Genomic DNA, 26,320 nt, shown 5'->3' on the forward strand with positions numbered 1-26,320 from the left:
TATTCTCTTCTCTCTCCTTCCCTTCTTTTCTTTTGTTTTCTTTTCTCAACCGTGTGGCTTGAGTTGATGTTCCTTTTTTTCTTCATTCCATATGTCTTGTATTTATATAAAAAAGCACGGGTAATGAAAACAAGTATCAGCCACTCCTAGTGGAAGGACAACTTTGCTTGTTTAGTGGACAGTCGTTGAGTGTGGATTCCTTTTGTTGAGTGGGCATCCATTGATTTACAATACTTCCCCTTGGATGACCACAAGTCTTCGATTAACTTGTTAAAATCTTGATCTATTTTTTTTATGCTCCCCCTGATCAGTAACTCCCCCTAATTTCAAATTCTTTTAGGCTAATCATTGATCCTTCTGCTTAAGTCTCTTAGAGGGGAAAGTTGCCGAAAGAGGTGTTTTACTTATTGTTAACTTTCCACATGCTTTTTCTTGAATTGGGTTGTAGGACTTTCTGCTAAACTTGCACCAAAGGTCTGAATTTACTCCTTTTTTTGGAGGGAAATTTGATTCAAGGGTGGTGGACACTTGATCTTGAATCGGACTTCTGATTTCTTTAAAATCCTTGGGACTTATCCTTGAATGAAATGGAACCACGAGCAGCTCCACATGACAAGTGATCTTCGGCTCCGTCGGGGATGAATCAGGTCATGTTTTGTTATGCTTGTCTCCACATGTTTCAATGTATCATTTTCACTTGCCTAATCTGTTTCCCTTGTAGAAGTGGTATTTTCCCTAATTTTTCCCCATGCAAGTTTGGCATATTCTCTTGCAGTATTTGTCCTCTGATGCAGGAATGGAATGCAAACCTTGCATTTGGAAGATCTTTCAGAACATCACTTCTCAACAACTCATCATGCTTGGTAACTCCAATCATCATATCAGCAGTTTGAAAATGAGTACTCGAAAGCAATGCTAGGTAAGCAATAGAAAGTTTCCAAGCAAAGGTTCCAGGCAATCAATTCCAGATAGGAAGTTTGATTCCATTTGGCGACTGATTGCTCTCGTTCTCCTTGTCTTGCAGATAAGAATAAGGACAAAGGAAAAGACTGGGAGAATGCATGATATGAGATGTTTTTGCTTTCGACCCTGATGATATGATATACTCTTTCTCTGGTATGACTTGTTTGAAGAGGTATTCTCGGAGAGGAAGAAAACTGAGTATTTTGAGATGCTTTGTTGAAGATGCATTCTCGGATAGGATGAAGAGTTAGATATCTTTGTAGGTCTGCCTTGTTATGGAAGATAGAGGTCGACATATATAGGGATTTCCCAATAACAAGTAGTAGTGTTATGCCTTTACTCTTGTTAGCAACGGTGGTGCAATTAGAACAGTAAGATTCACGCGTTTTCAACTTTATCAAAGATCTTTGACAAAGTTGCACGTGATATCCAAAAGCTGAGATTGCGTCTGAGAAATGTTGACGAACTTTACCCTGAAAATCTGGCTTTTGAAATTCAGAGAGCAACGTCTCTTCGATTTTTGAACAAGTGGCCTTGTTGCTTCTTCTTTTATAAAGGCATCAATTGTGCTCAAAATGTATGCTCGAAAAACTATTGCAAGTAGGATTTTCCCTTTCTTGCACTTTTGAGATTTTATCTAACCTCATTTTTCCTTCATCATTTCTGAAAAATAGCTTGCCCATCTAACATTTGCTTAGATTTGAGTCTTAAGAGTGGTACAAACGAGCTGCATCATGATAATATATGGTTCTCGTCCTTCTTATCTTCTAATGGTCCTCTTACGATTAAGGACTCTGTGATGAAGAATGACCTAACCACTACAGTGGTAGCTAGGAATCTTCTCGCTCTCAAGGATAACAGAATCTTTTCAAACCGGTCTGATGAGTCAGATATTCAAGACTCATTGGCTCTCAGTATTCAGTGTGCGGGCTCTGTTTCTAATATGGGTCAACGCCTACTTGCTCGAACTCACCAAGTTGAATCATTGATGGTTGAGGTGGCAAGCCTTAAACAAGAGATTAGAGTGCTCAAGCACGAGAATAAAGTGTTACACATGCTTGCAAATAATTACTAGACGAGCATGAAAAGAAAGCTCGACCAGCTACTGGAATTTGAAGGTCGAACTCAAAATGACAATTAGGGGTTTGAGCCTTTATTCCAAAGACACCCATTGTCTGAGTTTCATCAAGTGCTGAGGCTCCAAATAATCAACCTCTGGTGCCTCCCCCTTCTGGGGTACTTTCAAGTACTGAGGCTTCACATGAGCAACCTTTGTGAAGGTTCCCTCTTGTTTGTTTATTTTAACTCATGTGTATATAATTTCTCGGAGATATTAATAGATAAGCTTTATTTCATTCAGTGTATTGTGCTAAATACAATAAAGCATATACTTCACTAAGATGTGTTACTTCTGGACCAAACATCAATTCATCTTTTCCCTTACAAGGATGAATGATTTTTCTTAGTGTCTAAATATTAATTAACCACTTGAGTGTTCAACTCATGATCTTCAATCCATAGGTTTTTTTTAATATCATAAATATCATGAATAAGATTCGTGTTGACATATTGTTCGATCTGTAGTTCGAAACAAAATTTCTCTCAACACTTTATAATCTTTCTAGACTCTTCATGAGTCTTACTCTATTATTATTAACTCTTGCAAGAGATTTAGTATGTTGCAACAATATCATAATGATAGTACTCACTAAGGCAATTTATACCATCCATTGGTATTTAAGTACATATTTTATGCTTTACCCTTACAGGGTTTTCTTCAAGCAATCTGAATCCTTCAAGGATTTTCTACACTTCATGACACATTTTCCTTTGGAATTTATACAGAGCAACTTGCTTCCATGTATATTTAAGGGATTTACTTATGGAGATATGATGTGGGCGAGTCACAACCCTTTGTATATAATTCTCCATTCATATGAACTTGTTTATAAGAGCATAATTTTAGATTTCAATTAGTAACCTTGTGTCATATCATGTGAATGCAATTCACTGTATTACAAATGCCCATATGTAACCTCATTTGGTTCAACATCTTTTGTCTATTTGTATTATATACACACATATATAGATCCATTTTTCCACGTTCTTACAAGATCGTAATGGAATTGCCTTTCTCCATTTTTGGCAAATAATATTTCCATTAGTTGACGAACAAAAGAATGTGACTCAATATCAATACAGCTCATTGATGAATTTTGTGACATCCCACATTGTCCAGGGGAGTGATCCTTGTATGTATATTTTCATCCATACCTAGCACGAGGCCTTTTGGGAGCTCACTGGCTTCGGGTTTCGTTGGAACTCCGAAGTTAAGCGAGTTCGCGCGAGAGCACTCCCATGATGGGTGACCCACTGGGAAGTTCTTGTGTGAGTTCCCAGAAACGAAACCGTGAGGGTATACTGGGGGCCCAAAGCAGACAATATCGTGCTACGGTGGAGTTGGGCCCGGGAAATGGTCCCGCCCGGGCTGGGATGTGACAATTTGGTATCAAAGCCTAACCCTGGTTGCGTGTGTGCCGACGAGGATGTCGGGCCCCTAAGGGCGGTGGATTGTGACATCCCACATCGCCCAGGGGAGTGATCCTTATATGTATATTCTCATCTCTACCTAGCACGAGGCCTTTTGGGAGCTCACCGGCTTCGGGTTCCGTTGGAACTCCGAAGTTAAGCGAGTAGCGCACGAGAGCATTCCCAGGATGGGTGACCCATCGGGAAGTTCTCGTGTGGGTTCCCAGAAACAAAACCATAAGGGCGTGGTCGGGGCCCAAAGCGGACAATATTGTGCTACGGTGGAGTCGAGCCCAGGAAGTGGTCCTGCCCGGGCCGAAATGTGACAATTTGGTATCAGAGCCTAACCCTGGTCGTGGTGTGCCAACAAGCACGTCGGGCCCTTAAGGGGGGCGGATTGTGACATCACATCGCCCAAGGGAGTGATCCTTATATGTATATTTTCGTCCCTACCTAGCACGAGGCATTTTGAGAGCTCACTGGCTTCGGGTTCCGTTGGAACTCTGAAGTTAAGCGAGTTCGCGGGAGAGCACTCTCATAATGGGTGACCCACTGGGAATTCTTGTGTGAGTTCCCAGAAACAAAATCGTGAGGGTGTGCTGGGGGCCCATAGCGGACAATATCGTGCTACGGTGGAGTTGAGCCCGGGAAGTGGTCCCGCTTGGGCCGGGATGTGACAATTTACCCACATCGCCCAAGGGAGTGATCCTTATATGTATATTCTCATCCCTACCTAGCACGATGTCTTTTGGGAGCTCACTGGCTTCGGGTTCCGTAGGAACTCCGAAGTTGAGCGAGAAGGGGGCTAGAGCAATCCCATGATAGGTGACCTACTGGGAATTTGCTCGTGATTTCCCAAAAATAAAACCGTGAAGGAATGGTAAGCTCAAAGCGGACAATATCGTTCTACGGTGGTGGATGGGGCCCGAGAAGTGGTTCCACCTGGGCCGGGATGTGACAATTTGGTATCAGAGCTTAACCCTGATCGTGGTGTACCGACGAAGACATCGAGCCTCTAAGGGGGGTGGATTGTAAGATCCCACATCGCCCAGGAGAGTGATCCTTATATGTATATTCTCATTCATACCTAGCATGAGGCCTTTTGGGAGCTCACTGGCTTTGGGTTCCGTAGGAACTCTGAAGTTAAGCGAAAAGGGGGCTAGAGCAATCTCATGATGGGTGACCCACTAGGAAGTTGCTCGTGAGTTCCAAAAACAAAACCGTGAGGGAATGGTAAGCCCAAAACGGACAATATCGTGCTACGATGGTGGAGCGAGCCCGAGAAGTGGTCCCGCCCGAGGTGGGATGTGACAAATTTAGTAACTACTTGTAAAAACCAAAATTACCATTGGTTGTCATCAATCATTGATCCCATATTCTCATATGCATGCACATGCATAAAAGCTTTTCTTTAAATATCCATTGCCTTTTCAATGGCATTACATTATTTCTTCCAGGATAGTCATAATTTAGAGAATGCGGATCATAACCTTCTCTTGAGCGTTATAGAGTTGTGATTTAAATCTCCATTTTCAGGAGTTGAGTCATTAGAACCTATGTCTATCATGCTTCATGCATGAGATATCAACATTCCCATGTCCGCGGATTGTCCTTTTAGGGACATGTATCCACACGGTGACTGTCATGTTTCCGGCATGCAACAGATATGTTTCAGGAATGCAATAATTCAGTAATGTCATATTCTTCTTCTTTCGAATGACTGAACCTTCTGAATCTAAGGGTCTGTCATGCTTCAGGCGTGTAACAGATAAATCATTTGCTGTCACATTATTTTGTCCAACAGCGACATCAATTCTTGTAGGCACATTTGTAGCAAGTATATGTGATTTTATCTTTTTCGTTGCATCATTAAATGCATCTGGCATTTGATTTGCATATCATTGCATCATTCAATTATTCTCACTTCGTTTTTATATTAATTGCTTCATGAATCAAAATAGACAAATTCTCTTCATTCTTCTGGAACGGTCTTTTCTCATCATTCTTTTGGAATGATATTTTCTCATCATTCTTTTGGAACGATGTTATTTTCTCCCCCTAACGGCGGGAAAATTGTTTTATCAAAATCATAGTCCGTAAATTATGTGGTAAATATATCCCCAATCAAGGGTTCCAAATGTTGAATGATAGATAGTGAATCAAATTCAACATAAATTTCCAGTTTGTCTTCAGGCCTCATTTTTAGTACATTGTGGCACTTCAATAGGCACATAGATAACATAATAAAAAACTCGTACATGTGTAATGTTTGGCTGGTGCCCAAACACGAGTTGTACTGAGAAATATTGATGGTTGGTAACTGATCTCAACCAAACTTAATAGTGAATTATGTATAATGGTATGTCCACATGTAGAAAAACTTGCAATCTCGTTTTCATGAGCAGAGCGTGGGTAATCAATTTCATCCGCTCAATAAATGCTTCTACTAAATCATTTTTTAGTATGAACATGAGAAACATGGTGTCCAACATCAATGCCCAATGACCTGCAATAATCATCAAAACTTCGAGATGTAAACTCTCCAGCAAAATGTATCATACATCAAGGAACTTCTGGTCCTTATTTAATAGCCTATGAATTGGGACTCTTATGGCCTTTATTACAATTAAGTTGTGGCACTTCGGCTCTTCAAACTTAAGGTACTTATCAATAAACTTCATGTCCGATCTTGAGGATCTAGGGACTTCATGCCTGATCTTTTTGTATGATGGAACTTCAGGTCCAATCATTTTATGTGATGAGGATCAAGAAACTTCAGGTTCTTATCTGATCAAGGAACTTCGGGTCCAGTATGTACTCATCGTAACAAAAAGAAGTAAAATAAATAAATTAAAATAATAGGCAGTAATTCCAACCAGGGTAAATAAATTGCCTTTAAGTAAATAAAGCTTGTGACAAGGGCTTTGATTCAACATCATTCACATAAATATCAAAGTTTTAAAGCAAATGGTAATAATTCTACTCACTGTAAATAAATTGCTTTAAATAAATAGAACTTATGATAAGGCTTTAAACCAACATCTTGAACATAAATATGCCAAAACAGAAAATGCAATGATTAAGTTCTCATCTTTTGCTTTTTCCTTTTTTTGGTCTGCCATTTTCTTTTATTTCATCCTTTTTACTTTTATTATTATTTCACAGTTCAAAGTCATTTTAGTTATCCAGGAAATAATAGTAACACTAAGTTCCAAATGATGTTCCTCCTTCGGTGAGTTTCGAAAAAATCAAAACAGTTCCCATAAGTTTTGAAGCCAAGAGTGTCTGCAACTTATGAGAAAATCAAACCGTTAGATTTAGCTCAAATTTTAGTATGATATGGATAAAATGATACAAAACAACTTTCTTGAAGAAACAATTTCGATCTGAACTACGGAAATGGAGTTTTGGTACTCATAAGGTGCATGTCCAATTTTTGACGAAAATTAAAAACTGGTTTGGTATTTCAGGCATCTGCGATGATCACACCGTTGGCATTTTCTGAAAATTTGATATGTTGTAGATACTGGGCGGACGAACAACTTTGAAGAATAAAGTATTTCAATCCGAGGTCTACAAGTTGGAGTTCTGAGGCTGTTTACATGGCTGTCAAATTCTCTACGAATTTTGAGCCTGTACTCTTTTGCTTCTGCAAGGGATGATATATAGTCATACAACAACACATATATATTTGCTTCAGGAAAATCAGTAGTACAAAGATTTTATGATGAAATGAAAAGATTTTCTTATCTGTGAGATTCCAGGCAACATAGGTGAACAAGATTTGTGGCTTTGTGCTTTCCACTGACATAGGTGAACAAGATTTATGGCTTCGTGCTGATAACGTGTTATAAAATCGACAGTGTGTGCAGTTGAATAAATAAAACAATACACAAAATTTACGAGGTTCCTCTACAATTAGTGTGACTGGAGTATGTCCTCAGGGCAGCAATAATGCTTTCATCGATAATCTGAAGTAATAAGATTACAAAGATAACTATCTCTATTCTCTCCTCTCTCATTCCTTTCTTTTCTTTTGTTTTCTCTTCTCAGCCGTGTGGCTTGAGTTGATGTTCCTTTTTTTCTTCATTTCATATGTCTTGTACTTATATAAAAAAAATAAGGGTAATGAAAACAAGTATCAGCCACTCCTAGTGGAAGGACAGCTTTGCTTGTTTAGTGGACAGTCGTTAAGTGTGGATTCCTTTCGTTGAGTGGGCATCCATTGATTTACAACATCCTCAAGTTTTTGTCCATTTCAAATTCGTACATTTTTCAAAATTTTCAATTTTATATGATGACTCACAATTTCGTACAAATGTCATACATTTGTATCAATTTATGTTAGTTTCTCCGCTATCTGCTCTCATGTGAAAGTCACGGCCCCACAAAATTTGCACTACGTGAATGAAAAGCCAATTAAATAATGGGGATTCATTATTAAAGAAAACCCTTCTTCTTTGACAACAAATCAATACGAAGAAAAAATCCTTCCATCTTCTCCATCAAAAAGTTAAAAAACCAAAGGACAATTAATGTATAAACATTTGGATCATTAACGTGTGATGTTGAACGTTGTCCATCATCAAAAAGTTAAAAGACCTTACATTAGATACTAGAAGTTACTATAGAACCCCGAGAGTATATATACTCCACCTATTATCAATGTGTGTGCATTTTCTTGTAGCAAAAATTCCTTTTCCTTTAACCGCCGCTTGTGGGGTGGGACGCAAGGCAAAAAGAAACTGCAAAAAGTTCATCAACCATCTTGGTTGTAAGAAAGCACGTGAGCCGAAGCTTTTACTGGTAATGTGGTCATCGAATGTAAAATCTCAAAATTTTCATTAACCATCAAAGATAACAGATACAAACAGAATTGCAAGAAATGCAAAAACAGTTACTAATTATTCATCAAACGATGCCGAAAGTTGAACATAAAACTAAGGAGGTAGACAGATATATACACGTCGCACAGAAAGTGATCACTGATTTACAACATGCAGTTTCATGTTAGAAAACGTTCACAGCTCAAGAAGTTATCCCATATCAACTGCACATCTTCCTTGAGTATCTCAGAAATTGTGCTGGCTTCAAAATTCTCTTCCTGAAAATTAAATGACAGGAGATTTCATCGCACGACAAACTTTCTCAAACAAATCTTTTATTTCAGCATATGAACTAAAAAAAATGTCCGAGAGAATAGGCAGCCTTTACCTGTAACTTTGACATGACGTTTTCCAGCATCAGACTTATCCCCCAAGAAGCTTCCCCAGTTAAGGTTCTCAAATCAAATCGATCATAGTGTTTTACGTTCAGTCTCAGTGATGAATTTCTATACGTACTACCTATTCCGTGACAAAACCTAACAACTGTGTATTTATCTCCAGAAGACTCCTTCCCCGGGGGCCACCTCAATCCACCCTTCAAATCTGGATCTAGAATCGCAGAATTAATCAGATCCGTGATGCTTTGCATCTCATCATTCTGAAATAGCAACAATTAATATGATCACGAAACTTCATTCCAAGAAGCTTATCCAGATCCAGTATGGTTAACCCATATCGTCCCGTTGCATTTCTAGAAAACGTTAATTCTTTTGTTTTGATTGTGGCTTGAAGATAAATATAGGTCAAAATTAATATCTTTGCTGAAACAAGGAATGGAAATGTAAATTTATAAAGAACTGGGTGAAGCAGCTTACAGTCAGATCAGTTACATGTTTCTCCGTGCACAGCATTAGTCTCAGGTCCAGATTCTTAGTAGTGCATGAAATGTCCATTACCATGTTACGCACTGGCTTCAACTTGATCTGAAAGAAAGTTGACATTTCGATGTAAATCTCAGGATACAAACCCTAACCCAAGCAACGGGAAAAATTAAGAGAGTGAAGAGTCCGGAAAATATTAATGATCTGGAAAGGCTCCTCACAAATTATTCCAAAAATTGGAGAACTTAAATCACATTCAGTGGTTGAACATTGAGTTTTATTATACAACACCCATATTTTTGCTGCATAATATTATATCTAAGTTATCTAATCAACATTGTGGCAACTCGATTGTGATAATGATGCAACATATATGGTTTCATCAAATTTAGTTGGCATGAATTGGAAAACTTGCCTCACAGAGTTGTAGCTTTCCATGTTCTTTCATTACCCGACATCTGCAGAAGAGAGTGGACTCTGGACTCGTAGAATCAGACAACTATACAAGAAGAAAATAAATGAGCAATTCAATAGCTACAGTCAGAATTCTGGAACACATGAACTCAGAACTCAGTAAGTTGACGTATCTAAAAGAAATACCTGTAATTCGTATGTATCTTCCTCCTCTTCGAAATCTACTCCGATTTTCGGGACAACTTCGTTCACAATCTTTTCCTTATATGAAACAGGAGTGTTTATGTAAAATAATCGCCTCGATTGTTTCAAGATTTCAGCGCACAAATTTTTTCTGATGGATTCCATGTTAACTGAACGGCTTCTGATTCAAAGATTTCAACAAAAATTGGTATACATCTGTTTGTGTACAAATTATATGAAATATGATTATCGACAGTAATTAGCATCGATACCAAAATAATATTCTATCAAGTATCGAAAAACAAAGGCAGCGTTTTAGAGTCCACTGTTCAACTTGGCATCCTACCTTCTAAACTAAAATGCCAAATGTAACCTTTTATCATAGTAATATTATCATTTAAAATCAACACCAACTTTCGAGGCAACTTCCTTTAAAATCGTTTCCTTAAATGAAACGGGGATGGTTGTGCAAAATGATTTCCTCCATTGTTTCAAGGTTTCAGTAAACAAATTTTTTTCTGATAGATTCCATCTTAACTGATACAAAGATTTCAACAAAAGATTGTCTTTCATCTGCTCATGTACAACTAAGGAGTAGTACAAGATTCTTTTCCGTTGTTACAAAACTAACGTGAAATATGAGATGATTGACAGTGATTAAGCATCAATACCGAAATATCTGTATCAAGTATCAAAAACAAGGGCAGAATTTTATAATCCTACTTCACCGTCAAACTTGGCACCGTATCTTCTAAGCTAAAATGCCAAAATATGACCTTTTATCATAGTATAACTATTTTTTGTTCTACTTTAACCAGTATCGTGAGGCAACTAAAAGAACAAATTAATGAATAATCGCATGACATAATCTAGTTAAGGAATGGCAAAAAAGGCTCGAAAGCTAACCGGTGAATTAGATGAGGAGGAAATCTAACCTGCGAAAGAGTACTTTCCCCACTCTGGCAATCAAAGTTGGACATGCTTCTTTGGGCTTTGCGGACTTCATTTCATTCCTCACGTGTTTAAATGCCGAAAGTAAGTCTTCCAGCACATTTTCTGTTATAGATTCCCAAGGGCTCCTTGGCAAGTTCCACTTCACCTCACCGCCTTCTTGCATCAAGTATCAGCCAAACAAATCCATAACCCAAGTAACAACTTATAAAATACATGCACAAAAAGAATTATTGAAGTTCTAACCATTATCTAGACTAGTATTGATCAAAGCTAGATGATTGCCTCCAAAATTCAGCTCAGCAGACTCCAAGGTAACGGGCTCAAGATTAACAGAAGATGGAAACTGGTTCTCGTCGTCCAAAGGGATGGCGCACCATCCATGTGTAGAATGGTCTGCATAAACTATATTTTCAGTCCAATCCACAATAGGCTTATTATATGGCTTGACATTTAAGTTTTTCTTGGATTGAGGAGCAAGCAGCTCTGGAGTGAGCAATGGCCTCTCCGGTCCCTTCGAGTGCCGCCTGTGTGGTGGAACGTAAGCCATTGTAGAACTAGCACTTATGCCTATAAAAACAAAGGATCAAAGTAAGGAGAGATTTTTCAGTGTGACCATCACACGAGCACGTGTCCTTATATAAATGGTGGGTTATGTGTGTTAAAAGGTTAATAACTTAAAAATTAAAATTTTCCACCACTAACATAAAAACATGTGGTATACCTACCATACATATTCCCGTCACAACTAAAAATTTCTCCAAAGTGAGGGCAATCCAAAAACAGAGTACTCATATTTATGCAGCAACAAGTGCTCTTATTGGTTTTATCTGGTTGCTGAGGAAAATGAAGAAAGTTGAAACCTTTCATTCGAATTTGGAACAGTTACAAAAATGGTTCGCCTAATAAAGTGGACCAGGATCATCTCCGGATCTCTCTCTCTGAGGATCCGTGGGGATCCTTCGATCCAGATCATCTATGTAAATCGAACGGTCAAAAACTAATTCTTTTTTTTTTTTTTTTTTTTGTCATCTATGCAAATTTTCTAAAATTCTCCACTTTTTCATTCAATTATTTTAGGAGGTTTAGTGTTTCAAAGTTTGATGTTAAAGTAAACGACGGGAGGCAAAGGTAAAGGGAAAAACGATGGGGATTAGGCGGCAGATGCGAAGGATCTGGAGGCAAAAATGGAAGATGAAGCAGATGGCGGTGGGGGTCGTTGGGGCGGGTGAACAGACAAAGGCAGAAGGATTACGTGGGCTTGAGTGGAAAAAAACAAAAATTAATTGTGACCGCACGATTTCCGTGAAGGGCCAAGATTAAACGATCCCCATGGATCCCCAGAGAGAGATCCGGAGAGGATCCTTCTCCGAGAGTATGATCATGGTAGGGTTCTTTCCTGAGAAATTGATCAACTGGGTAATTATTTTGATCACTTTGTTGGAGCAAAATATATAGCTTCGGATTGATATGAACACACAACAGAGCAGATAAAACACTCAAAGTAAATATATAAAGATAATCAAACAATTAATGGGGAGAATTTGATAAGTTGAGAGAGAGAGAGAAGAAGAAGAACTTACCCAGAAATCACTACCAAGAGAGGCAGATAGAAAGTTGAAAGCTTGGGAGACCAAAAAAATATTTAAGATAAGAAACTGTGGTAGCTTTACTCTGTTCATTGCCTTGTGAGGTTTCGTAGACATGGAATTCGAAAGTTTGCACCTTTTCTTCTCCTTCAACTTTGAGATACCTTGCTGGAGTGGGTTTTTCTTTTTGTCTTTTCCTAGTGACAAGACAACTTGGTGGAGGTTGATAGGATTTTACCTCAAAATATACTTTAAAATATTTGTAAGAGAACAAAATAATTATAATATAAATAACTTAAATAAGATCGGTTTATATAGAGATTGATTGAATAATTTGTATTTAGCTAATTCTTAATTACTATTTAAAATTAAGTTTGGAAAAAGTTGATTTTGAAATTCAAAATAATAAAAACGAATTTTAATTAAATAATTAAATAAATCAGCAAAATAAAGAAAACAAAAGAAAATGAATTTTGAAAATAAAGTTGTAATTTGTAAAAGGACTATAATTTCATTATCACCTTAACAATTCTATATAGTTTTCTCAACCACTTAAGAATATTTTGAAGGTTAGGTTTTTCTAAAGTATGCTCTATTTGGACCCCTAATATAGAATGCATTTCAAACATGCAACTCGTTCGTGATATTCAAATCAAATCTAAACATTCAAGCCTCTTTTAAGCTTTATGAAAATCCCTTGAAAAACCATGAACCCTTAAAACGCAATATTCATCCTAAGTGAAATTACAATTATTAACCATAAGAAACTTTCGTCAATTTCAGGGACAGCCCTTCGATCCAAATTGCATCAAATTCATTTTCTAAATATCCTAATGGTGATTAAGCATCAAAACAATTAGATAATTTCAAACACAATAATACAAAATTTGCATGTATAAATCATAAATAAATTGAAAATAAACTACATATTCTTGCTAAGGCTCGTGGCCTTATCCTAACAAAAGAGACTAATTACGCACATCATAAAGAAAAATATTATTAACACATGGATAGAAAACACCTTATAAATAAACTTGAATAACCAAAAGCCCTCTAAGCCAAATTCTCCAAAGTAATGCCACCAACCCTAATGGTGTAATAAGCCTTATTTACATTACTACCAAATAAAATCCTTCCCATAAAAGATCTTATAAAAACTAAGAAACATAATAAGTTAAAAGAAACTAGGAAACATAATTCTAATCAATAATGGGAAATCAGCCCAGCCACAAAACAGCCACGTTTTAGGCCTAAAACACCTTCAAAACATGCCCAAGATAGCTTATTTTAAAGCTTGAGACGTTATGAACATGTCTCCAAAACAATCATGAACACCTCCAAAGCAGGCCAATATAACTTATTTTAAAGCTTAAGATGTTCTGAACATTTCTTTAGAAGAGTCCAATAGCAAAAGACACCATCTTGGACGCCAAAAAACCCAAATAAGATCAAAATGTCACTTTGACAGCTTCGCGCACTGCTCCTTTATTTCATCGTCGTAAATTAACCACTTGTTAGGAAAATCTGAAACTTTGGCACGAATAAACTGAGAGACTCACGAACATCCTTCAATTGGAATTACTCCAAAATTCATCATTTTTTGCTCAAGAGGAAGTCGCATGTTCTACTTTAAAAATATAAATCAAAGTATTAAAATTTCATCAAAATAAATAACAAAGCAATCTAAAATTAGGATAAAATATATATTATAAAATAGACTCATCAGAGATTTCTCTGTACACTGTTCTGTGACAAACCTTGCTGGATGGTTTTTATAAAGTAAAAAAATAAAAAAGAAGTTATTGACAGTGATATTGTTTTTTTCCCATTACTATGTTTAACTTTTGTTGAGGTTTGTAGGTCCATATACGGTCCCCAGTTCACATTTTACCCTAGCGTTACTCTGCGAAGGGAGGATTGTACACACATAGTAAATATCTTTAATCATTTGAATAGTAAATATCTTTTGCCATTTATTATTTCTTATTGTTACATAGTTTTTATCTATTTATTCAATCAAAATGTTTGAATTTTTTTATTGTAGCTGCTTCTAATAGTATTTTAATAAGGGAATTTTAAATTTATAGGATTAATAAATCTCATAAAATATCAAACAATTAATGTCAAAACTATAAAAATATAAATATTAATAGTAATATAATGAGGTGTACAAAGTCAAGGGACTTTGATCAAACTTTGAATAACATTAAGGTTTTAATCAAAGAATGTTAGAGACTAAGGACCACATCTAAAGTTTTTTATTTTTTTTTAATACAAGAAACTATTAGAGAGAATAATTCAACTCGCGGTAATCTTTTTCGGGTATAATTTATAGATTGTCGCTTGGTTGCAATGACTTTTAAGTTTTGTTTGAGGGGTTTTGGTCATTTGCACCCCTATTTTCTTGTATTCATTTTCTACAAGATTTAGGAGGGATCAAGTTTTTATTCCTTTCTTGTTTTTTGTGTTGCGAGGGATAAGGTTTTTGCCCTTCTATCTAAGTGTAACTTTAATTTTCTTATTAATAAGTATTCTTTGTACCATCAAGGTTAAAAAAAATCAACTAGAGACCTCATGTAAGGGATAATGGTTTAATTAAATGCTTAAATTAAACATTTGGATTATTATTTAGTTCACATATGACTATAAATCTAGTTATCTAGTAGTTACATCTTTCTCATCAAAGATTGTCTCCCATCATAAGGTTAACAAACTTTGCATAAGCTTATAATGAATCAGGTTTTTCCCCTACTATCAATTGATTTTATAGTAAAATCTCAACTTTCTTTGTAAGAGAAATACTAAGGAGACTTTCTCAAAGTGAGACTCTCCATGAACACTATATCACCTCACATTTTTTTCACAATGTTTTATAATGTTGGCACAAGAATTGTGTCAAAAGCATGAGGTGGTGGAAAGTCCATTGAGAGCCTTACTTTTGAGGTGGTTAAAACTAAACATTCTGAAATCACAAATTCATAACCATCATCCCACAGTGTAATGACAAAATCATAATTGAGCAAAGCAAATCACTCCCGCAAGCAATCACTCCAACAGCAGAAAAGATCTCGCCATCAGCTCGACTAAGAGTTCCGAATCTAAAAAGCAAACTGAACATGACTTAAGATGAAGGAACCGAGTGCCAAAAAATACCGGGGTTTACAACAAACCAAGTAGTAAATCATTGTTCCAATAGAGAAGTTTACAACGTGCAGTTCCATTTCATGTTAGAAAAGGTTCACAGCATAAGAAGTTGTCCCATATGAACTTCACATTCCCCTGCAGCATATCAGAAATCAAGCCGACTTCAACATTCTCCTCCTGAAAGATCAAAAGAATAAGATCGACGTATGATATGATGAACACATGACAGATCTTTTCTAGGTACATTACATGATAGATGCTTGGTTGTGAGAGATAAATACAAGACTTACCTGTAACTTTGAAACGAGCATTTTCAGAAACAGCCTAACCTCCCAACCAGTTTCACCAGCTAAGGTGGTAAAATCGAAGCGATTCGCATGCCTTAACTTTAGTTTCAGAGATGGATTTTCATAAATAGTGGTAAATGTATGCCAAATTTCAACGACATTATACCGGCCTCCAGAAAACGCCTTCCCTAGTGGCCATCTCAACCCTCCCTTCACATTTGAATCCAGAATCGCCGAACTAATTACATCCCTAATGCGTTGCATCTCATCATCCTGGTCACACCAACAATTTTAATCAACGAAGAATAAAATAAAAATTCTCAATAGTGTTCCAGGTACAGAAACTTACAGCGAAAGCTGTTACGATCTTCTTCATGCATAGCATGAGTCTGAGGTCCAAATTCTTATTAAGGCATGATATGTTCGTGAGCAAATAAAACATTCAAAGTAATTTTAAAAAGAAGATCAAATAATTAATGGGGAGGATTTTATAAGAAGAGAGAGAAGAAGAAGAAGAAGAAGAAAAAGGAGCTAAGCTTACCCAGAAATCACTACCCAGAGAGGCAGACAGAAACTTAGAAAACTTGAGAGACCAAAAAATGATTAAGGTAACAAATTGAGGTAGCTTTATTCTGTGCATTGCCTTGTGAGGTAGCTTTTCTTCTTCTTCAACTTTTTGTGATTTAAGTAAAACTTAGTAGGGTGGGTTTTCTTTTGTCTTTTCTGGTAACAACTTCCTGGACGGTTCTCTATATACTGTTCTGTGACAATGACAAACCTTGCTGAGTTGCTGGAGGGTTTTTATAAAGTTATAGATTGCACTAAGTTTGGGTGTAATTGTAATTTCATACATCATCTTTAAAACGTCACAATGTCATACAAAAACTTGGGTTTTAGTTTCAATTTCATACATCTAATAGAAAATTTATTAAGTTAATTGTTAAGTGATGACGTGATAACAGTGACTTCTACATTTATAAAAATAAAAAATAAAGTTTCTTCCAATACTGTTAATTAATTTTAAAATAAAACCTCAAGTTTCTTCGTAACACATTACTAAAACTTAACATTCTAATATCATAATTTCATGACCATCATCCCACGGTGTAACGACAAAATCCTCATTGAGCAAAGCACACCATTCCCACAAGCACATGAGAAATCATACTTAAATGGCCATGAGTTTAGTATTAACAAAATCCACGATTACAAGTTTCAGTCAAAAGCTAATATCCATGAAGAACTTAAGGGAACCATTAAGTTATAAATAAACTTTTTTTTTAACGAAAGGATTAGGCGAGTCGAGCTATGCATAAGGCTTGGTCGTCGGACTACAATAGTAGAAACCTTATTCTCTAAACCCACACAATGCGGAAAGAAAGAAGCAAGACCCTAGGATTAGCTGTCAACTACAATTAGGCTACTTCCTTCCCGCTCAAAGTGATTAGAAAGGGCTAACTCCCTAATAAAATGACCCTCTTGTCCCCTATCTACGAATTTATTAAATAAAGAAAAGCAAAAATAAAACAATACAGGCGGGGGACAAAGCCAAAACCTGCTAAGAGAAAAACAAAGAAACATTAACGAAAACAAACAACAAGACGAAACTCAAGGTCACAAGCATGGGCGGCATGTGCAAAATCTGAAACTGTAGACCACCTATAATAAGTACTACCAGCACGAACCACCCCAACAAAAACTAATAGTTCTGCAACCATCAAGGACCAAACTATGAAAACCTAAAATTAGGCCTTGAAGAAAGGTTATGAATGTAAGTAGAAGTTGCACAAGGAGGACAAGAGTCCCCATATAATCCCTTAATGATTCAAACCGAAATTAGCCAAACAATTAGCAATTGCGTTACCCTCTCGAAAAATATGAGTGACACGAACATGCATACAGGAGAGGAGCAAGGCAATTAATCCCACGATTACATCGTACTTGTTTAACAAGTATGAGTTTAGTATTGACATGAAATCATACTTAATATAACTTAAAACATTCACACAATTACAAATTTCAGTCAAAAGCTAATATCCATGAAGAACTTAGTATTAACAAAGTTGATTTCATGTCAATAAGTATTGTGTTAAATAAGTGTTGTCTCTAGTGGGAGAATGAGGGATTGTGATCATAAATATTAAGACATTCAATTTGTACAAAAAGGAGGAGGAGGAGAAGGAGGAGGAGGAGGAGGAGAGGGGGACTTTCACAGTAATCAGTACGCAGACGCAGGTAGAAAGTTGAAAACTTGAAAGCATAGACCAAAACTTATATAAAATGCACGCTTGGACATGAGTCTTTAAAGACTTTAATATATATGGCTTTTACTCTTCGCATTGCCTTTTGAGTTTCTCCAAATATAAACTTCCAATAACTTTTGACCAAAGTAATAATAGCCATCACCTCTTTATCCTTTCGGTATCGAAACCTTCCCTTATAGATTCCAGGTTCATTGAAGGGGTCATCAGAGTTACAGAGAAAGAAACCAAATTAACCTTTGAAGATAATATAGCATGCCTTCAAGTACCACCTATGAATATCACAGATATATGCTTTCGGTCAAAGTTTTACCCTGAGCTGTGATATTTTACACAAAAGACTTCGATGCATTTATTAGTACATCCATTCAGTATAAGTTGTATTTGAATCCGTCAGTTTTCCGATGTGGGCTTCAACATTCTTCAATACTTGCATATATAAGTCCAGTTAGACATGCATGGCAAATTAATGAACTGTCTTAACAAGAAAACCATACTTTTTTTTTAAATAATTTTTTTTACTATTATTAGGGAGAGGGGTGACAGCTCGAAACTACTACAATAATGCAAGGAGAGGGAAGTTTCGAACCAGAGATGTACGGCTAGAATTGTCTTAGAAGAAAACCAATCAAGTCATCGAAATGTAAAATCTAAAAAACTTCATTAACCATCAACAATGCCAGATACAAACAGAATTGCTAGAAACATTAAAACAGCTACTCATTATTCATCAAACGATGCCGAAAGTTGAACATAAAACTCGGGATGTAGACAGATCTACAGTCGCATAGATAGACAGTGCTCACTGATTTACAATGCAATTTCATGTCAGAAAACGTTCACAGCTTAAGAAGTTATCCCATATCAACTGCATATCTTCCTTGAGTATCTCGTAAATTGAGCTGGCTTCGACATTCTCTTCCTGAAAATTAAAAGAAAAGGAGATTTCATCCCAATCTTTAATTTCAGCACATGAACTACAAAAATTTGTCCCAGAGAAAAGGCAGCGTTTACCTGTAACTTTGACATGACGTTTTCCAGCACCAGACTTGTCCCCCAATAAGCTTCCCCAGTTAAGGTTCTGAAATCAAATCGATCAGTGCGTTTTACTTCCAGTCTCACTGATGAATTTCTATACGTATTTGCTATTATGTGCCAAACCCTAACAACTTTGTATTTATCTCCAGAAGACTCCTTCCCCGGAGACCATCTCAATCCACCCTTCACATCTGGATCTAGAATCGCAGAATTAATCAGATCCGTAATGCTTTGCATCTCATCATCCTGAAATAGCAACAATGAAATCGTTTTTTTTTAGATTGTAACCGTAGAAACCGTAACCACACTGGCAAATCCATACAAGTAGCTAAACTGCTTGCTATACCATACAAGGGTATCTCCAACCGAACATCACGAAACTTCATTCCAAGAAGCATAAGTTCAGCCAGGGATCCAGTATGGTTAACCCATCGCCCCGTTACATTTCTAGAAAAAAGTCCTATTCTTTGTTTTGATTGTGGCTTGAAGATAAATATAGGTCATAATTAATATCTTTGCTGAAATAAGGATTAAAAGTGTAAATTTCTAAAGGACTGGGTGAAGCAGCTTACAGTCAGATTAGTTGCGAGTCTTGTCGTGTATAGGATTAGCCTCAGGTCCAGATTCTTAGTAGTGCATGAAATGTCCACTACCATGTTACGCGCTCGATTTAATTTGATCTGAAACAAAGTTGACATTTTGATGTAAGTCTCAGGATGCAAACCCTACGGCAAGCAACAGGGAAAATTAAGAGAGGGAAGAGTCCGGACAATATTAATGAGCTGGAAAGGCTCCTCACGAATTATTTCAAAAATTGGAGGGTTTTGTTATACAACACTCATATTTTGCAGCATAATATATTATATCTAAATTATCCAATCAATATCGTGGCAACTCAATCGTGATATTGATGCAACATATACGGTTTCATCAAATTTAGTTGGCATGAATTGGAAAACTTGCCTCACAGAGTTGAAGCTTTCCATGTTCTTTCATTACCCGACATCTGCAGAAGAGAGGTGAATCTGGATTCGTAGAATCAGACAACTATACAAGAAGAAAATAAATGAGCAATTCAATAGCTACAGTCAGAATTCTGGAAAACATGAACTCAGAACTCAGTAAGTTGACGTGTCTAAAAGAAATACCTGTACTTCGTATGTATCTTCCTCCTCTTCGGAATCAACCCCAATTTTGGGGACAACTTCGTTCACAATCTTTTCCTTATATGAAACAGGAGTGTTTATGTAAAATAATCGGTTCCATTGTTTCGAGATTTCAGTACACAATTTTTTTCTGATGGATTCCATGTTAACTGAAGGGCTCCTGATTCAATGATTTCAACAAAAATTGGTATACATCTGTTCGTGTACAAATTATATGAAATATGATTATTGACAGTAATTAAGCATCGATACCAAAATAATATTGTATCAAGCATCAAAAAACAAGGGCAGAGCTTTACAATCCTGCTTCACTGTTCAACTTGGCATCCTACCTTCTAAACTAAAATGCTAAACGTAACCTTTTATCATAGTATAGACTATTGTTTTGTTCTACTTCAACCAGTATTCTGAGGCGGATAAAAGAACAACATAAAGGTAAAAAGGATAATCGCTTGGAACAATCAACTAAATGAATGGCACAAAAGGCTGAATAGCTTTACTTGGTATATATCTTTCTCCTCTTCGAAATCAACTCCAACTTTCGGGACAACGTCCTTTACAATCTTTTCCTTATATGAAACAGGGATGTTTGTGTAAATTGATTTCCCCAATTGTTCCAGGTTTCTGTAGACAATTTTTTTTCTGATAGATTCCATGTTAACTGAAGGGCTCCTGACATAAAGATTTTAACAAAAAATTGTCCTTCATCTGCTCATGTACAACTGAGTATTTAAACATTCCTTTCCATTGTTGCAAAACAAAGGTGAAATATGAGATGACTGCCAGTGATTAAGCATTGTTGCAAAACTAAGGTGAAATATGAGATGACTGACAGTGATTAAGCTTCAATACCGAAATATGACTGTATCAAGTATTGAAAAACAAGGGCGGAATTTCATAATCCTACTTCACCGTTGAACATGGCACCATATCTTCTAAGCTAAAAGGCCAAAATATGACCTTTTATCAGAGTATAGACTATTCTTTTGTTCTACTTTAGCCAGTATTCTGAGGCAGCTAAAAGATCAAATTAATGAATAATCGCATGACACAATCAAGTTAATGAATGGCACATGAGGCTCAAAAGCAAACCAATGGATTAGATAAGGAGGGAATCTAACCTGCGAAAGAGTACTTTCCCTACTCTGGCAACCAAGGTTGGATATACTTCTTTGAGCTTTGTAGACTTCATTTCATTCCTTACGTGTTTAAATGTCGAAAGTAAGTCTTCCAGCACATTTTCTGTTATAGATTCCCAAGGGCTCCTTGGCAAATTCCATTTCACCTCACCTCCTTCTGTAAAGTATCAGCCTAACAAATCCATAACCCAAGTAACAAGTTATAAGAAAACCGCACTAAAAGAAATATTGAGGTTCTAACCATTAATTAGACTAGTATTGATCAGAGCTACATGATTTTTTCCATAATTCAGCTCAGCTGACTCCAAGGTAATGGGCTCAAGATTAACAGAAGATGGAAACTGGTTCTCGTCATCCAAAGCGATGGCGCACCATCTAAATGTAGAATGGTCTGCATAAACTATTTCTCCATTACATTCCACATTAGACTTATTATATGGCTTGATATTTAAGTTTTTCTTGTATTGAGGAGCAAGCAGCTCTGGAGTCAGCAATGGCCTCTCCGATTCCTTCAAGTGCCGCCTGTGTGGTGGAACGTAAGCCATTGCAGAACTAGCACTTATACCTATAAAAACAAAGGATCAAAGTGAGGGCAACCGAAAATCAAAAAGAAAAGAGGCTTTAAAACAGAGTACTCATGTTTATGTAGCAACAAGTGTTCTTTCTAAGAAAATCCAGCCTGTTGAAATGTTAATTCTTGTTGGTTTGCTTGGTTGCTGAGGAAAATGAAGAAAGTTGAATGCTTTCATTCGAATTCGGAAAATTTACAAAAATTACAAAAATGGTACGCCTAATGTAGTGGGAATCTGATCATGGTAGGGTTCTTTCCAGAGAAATTGATGAACTGGGTTACTTTGATCACTTTCTTGGACCAAAATACATAGCTTCGAATTGATATGAATACAGAACAGAGCAAATAAACATCCAAAGTAATTATATAAAGACGATCAAATAATTAATGGGGAGGGTTTTATACAGAGAAGAAGAAGAAGAAGGAGCTAAGCTTTCCCAGAAATAACTACCCAGAGAGGCAGCTAGAAAGTTGAAAACTTGAGAGATCAAAAAATGATTAAGATAACAAATTGGGGTAGCCTTACTCTGTGCATTGCCTTGTGAGGTTTTATAGACATGGAATCCGAAAGTTCGCACCTTTTCTTCTTCTTCAACTTTTTGTGATTTAAGTAAAACTTAGTAGGGTGGGTTTTCTTTTATCTTTTCTGGTAACAACTTCCTGGACGGTTCTCTATATACTGTTCTGTGGCAATGACAAACCTTGCTGAGTTGCTGGAGGGTTTTTATAAAGTTATAGATTGCACTAAGTTTAGCTAGAAAGTTGAAAACTTGAGAGATCAAAAAATGATTAAGATAACAAATTGGGGTAGCCTTACTCTGTGCATTGCCTTGTGAGGTTTTATAGACGTGTTCATCTTCAACTTTTTGTGATACAGTAAAACTTCCTGAGGGGGTTTTCTTTTTTATTTTTCTGGTGACAACTTGGTGGAGGGTTCTATGTATACTGTTCTGCGACAAGCCTTGCCGGAGGTTTCTCTGTATACATTCTTACGCACCACGTTTTTCAAGCCAAACACATGAACAATATGAATTGGATGACGTGGAGTACGTGTAACAAATTTTCAAACCAAATACATGAACAACACGAAGTGAGTGACGTGGAGCATGTGTGGGGTTGGGCTTCACATGTGAGCCAACCTAGCTCTGAAACCATAAAGAAAGTTGAACTTCCACCATAAAACTAATATAGAGAGTAACTCAACCTTTTATAAACCCTTGCAAAGTTTCTCATTTCACCAATATGAAACTCTTTTACCTTCACATTATGGTCCCCAATTCACATTTTTGTAATTTTAAATTTGAAAGAACATAAATTTTACCCTAATCGTGGGAAGGGAGGATTGTGCACATAGTATACATCTTTAATCATTTGAATGAGAAAATTCTTGACAAATGAGTAACGAACCAAAAAAGAAAACTATTTTGAGTTGTTTTCACTTCCAAGATTTTGTATTTACTCGTTCCTTTATATCCGAAATTCGTGACAAATGAGTAACGAACCAAAAACAAAAACTATTTTAAGTTGTTTTCACTTTCAAGATTTTGTATTCACTCATTATTGTATATCAGGAAATTCTTGACAAATGAATAACAAACTAAAAAACTATTTTGAGTTGTTTTCACTTCTAAGATTTTGTATTCACTTCTACTCTATTTCTTTCCCTCTCTACCGTACCATTCATCATCTCTCAATTCTTCCATGTACTGTAGCTGAAAACCTGCAGCGAAACGTTTATCAAATGGACCAATTACATCACACAGGTTTTGACAATCAATAAAAGCAACAATCCAAGCCCAATGCAACAAATGAAAATAAGACTTTTTTTTAAAACAAAGAAGCCCAAAACAATTCACAACAATGGTGGCCCAACCATTTCACTTAGTGGGGGTAGCCCAAAGTTTTATAATTGGGTTGCTATTTGCAGCTATAGTTTCGATTCTCTTTCAAGAGAAACTTACCTGCAACAAGGTGTGTATCGTTTTATTTCCAACTTTATCCTCACGTGATAGATAGAGAGAAAATGGTGCACAACTTATTAGATCTATAATGTGATATGCATACATGATTTTTTTTTAATCTTTTAATACAACGATACATTAACAAAAACGTCGTGATCTTGTCCATGTATAGACTACTGCTCTTTTATCTCTTAATAATATAACGATACATTTAATTATGAATACTATACATTAAAATTTTGTGGAAAAGTGAGACCCATATTTTCACCAAAGAATCCTAATTTAGGAGAAGGACTATATTAAGTATTTTGCCATTGTGGCATCTCCAACTAAAAACATAATTGTCAGAGTGTTTTTCATACATTACATCGTGTTATTGATTAGAATGTCAAGGTAGTATTACAAAAAGTGTCTGTAAGTCTCTTTCCTATTTTACTATTGGACCACAATCCTATAGAAAGAAGAATGTCATGGTAGTATTACAAAAAGTGCCTGTAAGTCTCTCTCCCATTTTTCTTTTGGACCACAATCCTATAGAAAGAAGCATAGAAAAATCTTCATACTTTTACAAGAATTAGTACCTCACAAATGACATGATCTTGTGATAGGCATCCCACATAATATATTTGACTTATATTGTGAGATTAAAACGTCATGTAACAATGAACTATTTTATACAAATCGATCTTTTGTTCGACAATTTACCCAAGTTTTCCCCCTTAATATGAGCTTGTTTGGATGTGTTTTTAAAATGATTGAAAATGATTTTAGATAAAATATTTTTGGATTCCAAAATCACTTTAAATGTTTTCTACAAGAAGCATTGGTTATGTGTTTTTTCCAATAAGCATTTTAAGTGATTTTTCAGAATTTACTAACATTTTTACCAAGTATTATTTTCATCAAAAATACTTTTAATTATTTTAATAACATATTCAAACAAGCTCTGTAAGGATAAATTGAGGCTTTTAGCAAAAAGTGCGTGTTCCGTTCTTCTGTTTTGGCCTATGTATTAACTCTTTGATCGGTTGCTAATGTCCTCTAGCAAGAAAATGCAAGAGGACATGTATCATGTGTGTGTCAGATCAGCTACACTGCCCTACTTACACGGTTTACACTGGAATATGTGATATATACTGTTGACTTTAAGCCACTCGGTCGTCTTCTACCTACCATGGACCCCCAGAGGCTCCCCCTACCTCCATTCCTCTGTACATACCATGGACCCATGGTAAAGACTCGAGACTCTTAGCTGAGCACGTCTACTTTCCACAGTGTGTTATTCGTGGCATCCTGCTGTGCTTCCTGATCTGTGTTGCTAAATAGTCAAATCGCACATGCATGAATAATATAATATGCGTGTAATACATGGAGATGCTCGCAATTCATTTCATTTGAACTTTCGTGTTTTATTTTCTCGATCTCCCTTAAACGTATGATATAGTTGGATGATCTGAACAATTTACTTATTAAGTTACTATTTAAGATTAATGCTACATACAATTAACTAAATCAGATATCGTTTAACTATTTAGTTAATATTGTCACAATTTCAGTATTTAAAATAAACATATTTCTAGCAATAGCGTTTCTTTTGCACAGAAGGTGAATGATTTAGAAAGTACTAAATAGACAGTTTAATTTGACTCACGTCAGTGATCTTTAACACTGCTAGCTAAATTTGTAAGCCTTACAGCTTGGAGTCAAAGTTGTTGACAATCACTCTTTTTACACCAGCAAGGCACCAACAGCAAAGCTTTTTTCAACATTGAAACCCTAATTATACCAATAGTTTAACAAAGACAAAAGGGGGTCAAAACTTTTAGGCTCCTCGATGGCAGCGATTCTTGGATCCCCTCGCGTTCGCCTGCCGCGGTTGACGTTAAGAAAACTCTGGCAGATAGCAATGGCGTTTGAGGATGTTTCTGTAATCACACATGCAGATTCAAAGGCATGTTCACATGAATTTTCTGGAATTTGGTGCTGTAAGTTGGTATCTTAAATTGGATTTTGTTCACGTGATTCGGTCTTCTGTGATTTTGACCATACGTTTTTATGTTAATTAATTTCCCGTTTCAACTGTTGCCGCTGGTGCCAGTTAGGTAGAGTTTGTTAATTAATTGAAAACAATATTCTCCAAGGATCATGACTTGTGTCTGTTGAAATATATGTCACCGCATCTGCACATCCAATATTAATTCTCACTTATGGTTCGATTAAAACAAAGTTAGTAAGTGGAATATGTGCGCACACGTGTATAAAATATTTGTTTATTTAATACTCATTCTCACTTGAAGTTTGACTAAATACGTGACTAATATAGTATTAGAAAGAAAGAAGCGGGGAGAAAAAGGGGGGGTGGTCTTGCTAAGACTGTTTAGCAAACTCTTTAGTGGAGATGTGTTTCTTCTAATTCC

General features: G+C 36.3%; 2 protein-coding genes across 4 annotated transcripts; both read right to left on the reverse strand.

The window, feature by feature from the left end:
- Positions 1-8,315: 8,315 nt before the first annotated feature.
- LOC103941620 lies at positions 8,316-12,568 on the reverse strand. 3 transcript variants are annotated; one of them, XM_048568412.1, is made up of 8 exons: positions 12,331-12,568; positions 10,994-11,317; positions 10,732-10,906; positions 9,800-9,974; positions 9,615-9,698; positions 9,194-9,301; positions 8,707-8,976; positions 8,316-8,596 (listed from the first exon to the last, which is right to left on the reverse strand). In XM_048568412.1, exons 2-8 carry the CDS (start codon positions 11,295-11,297, stop codon positions 8,498-8,500), a joined length of 1,215 nt encoding a protein of 404 aa, XP_048424369.1. In that variant the 5' UTR covers positions 11,298-11,317; positions 12,331-12,568; the 3' UTR covers positions 8,316-8,497. The 3 variants fall into 3 exon arrangements, with proteins under 3 accessions (XP_048424369.1, XP_009350104.2, XP_048424368.1); XM_009351829.3 differs by having other exon boundaries at positions 9,800-9,977; positions 12,331-12,566; XM_048568411.1 differs by having other exon boundaries at positions 9,800-9,977; positions 10,732-10,903; positions 12,331-12,563.
- A 2,733-nt stretch (positions 12,569-15,301) lies between these two features.
- LOC103968095 lies at positions 15,302-22,460 on the reverse strand. The gene is made up of 11 exons (XM_048568298.1): positions 21,613-22,460; positions 21,354-21,528; positions 20,215-20,392; positions 20,030-20,113; positions 19,639-19,746; positions 19,043-19,312; positions 18,872-18,950; positions 16,309-16,439; positions 16,117-16,170; positions 15,771-16,040; positions 15,302-15,657 (listed from the first exon to the last, which is right to left on the reverse strand). Exons 1-11 carry the CDS (start codon positions 21,914-21,916, stop codon positions 15,559-15,561), a joined length of 1,752 nt encoding a protein of 583 aa, XP_048424255.1. The 5' UTR covers positions 21,917-22,460; the 3' UTR covers positions 15,302-15,558.
- Positions 22,461-26,320: the final 3,860 nt, after the last annotated feature.

The sequence above is a fragment of a genome, unplaced genomic scaffold (genome assembly GCF_019419815.1).
Source record: "Pyrus x bretschneideri cultivar Hongxiangsu unplaced genomic scaffold, Pyrus_bretschneideri_v1 Contig48, whole genome shotgun sequence".
NCBI lineage: Eukaryota > Viridiplantae > Streptophyta > Magnoliopsida > Rosales > Rosaceae > Pyrus > Pyrus x bretschneideri.

Bases quoted from the DNA above. Each gene is read 5' to 3' on its own strand.
- LOC103941620 (XM_009351829.3), bottom strand. From the start codon at position 11,297: ATGGCTTACGTTCCACCACACAGGCGGCACTCGAAGGGACCGGAGAGG. The intron at 10,907-10,993 runs GTTAGAACTTCA...ACTTGATGCAAG, and splicing joins CAATACTAGTCTAGATAATG to AAGGCGGTGAGGTGAAGTGG. The intron at 8,597-8,706 runs GTAAAGGCTGCC...TTTAATTTTCAG, and splicing joins ACGTCATGTCAAAGTTACAG to GAAGAGAATTTTGAAGCCAG.
- LOC103968095 (XM_048568298.1), bottom strand. From the start codon at position 21,916: ATGGCTTACGTTCCACCACACAGGCGGCACTTGAAGGAATCGGAGAGG. The intron at 20,393-21,353 runs GTTAGATTCCCT...TCATTGAATCAG, and splicing joins GGGAAAGTACTCTTTCGCAG to GAGCCCTTCAGTTAACATGG. The intron at 19,313-19,638 runs GTAAGCTGCTTC...TTGCTATTTCAG, and splicing joins GACTCGCAACTAATCTGACT to GATGATGAGATGCAAAGCAT.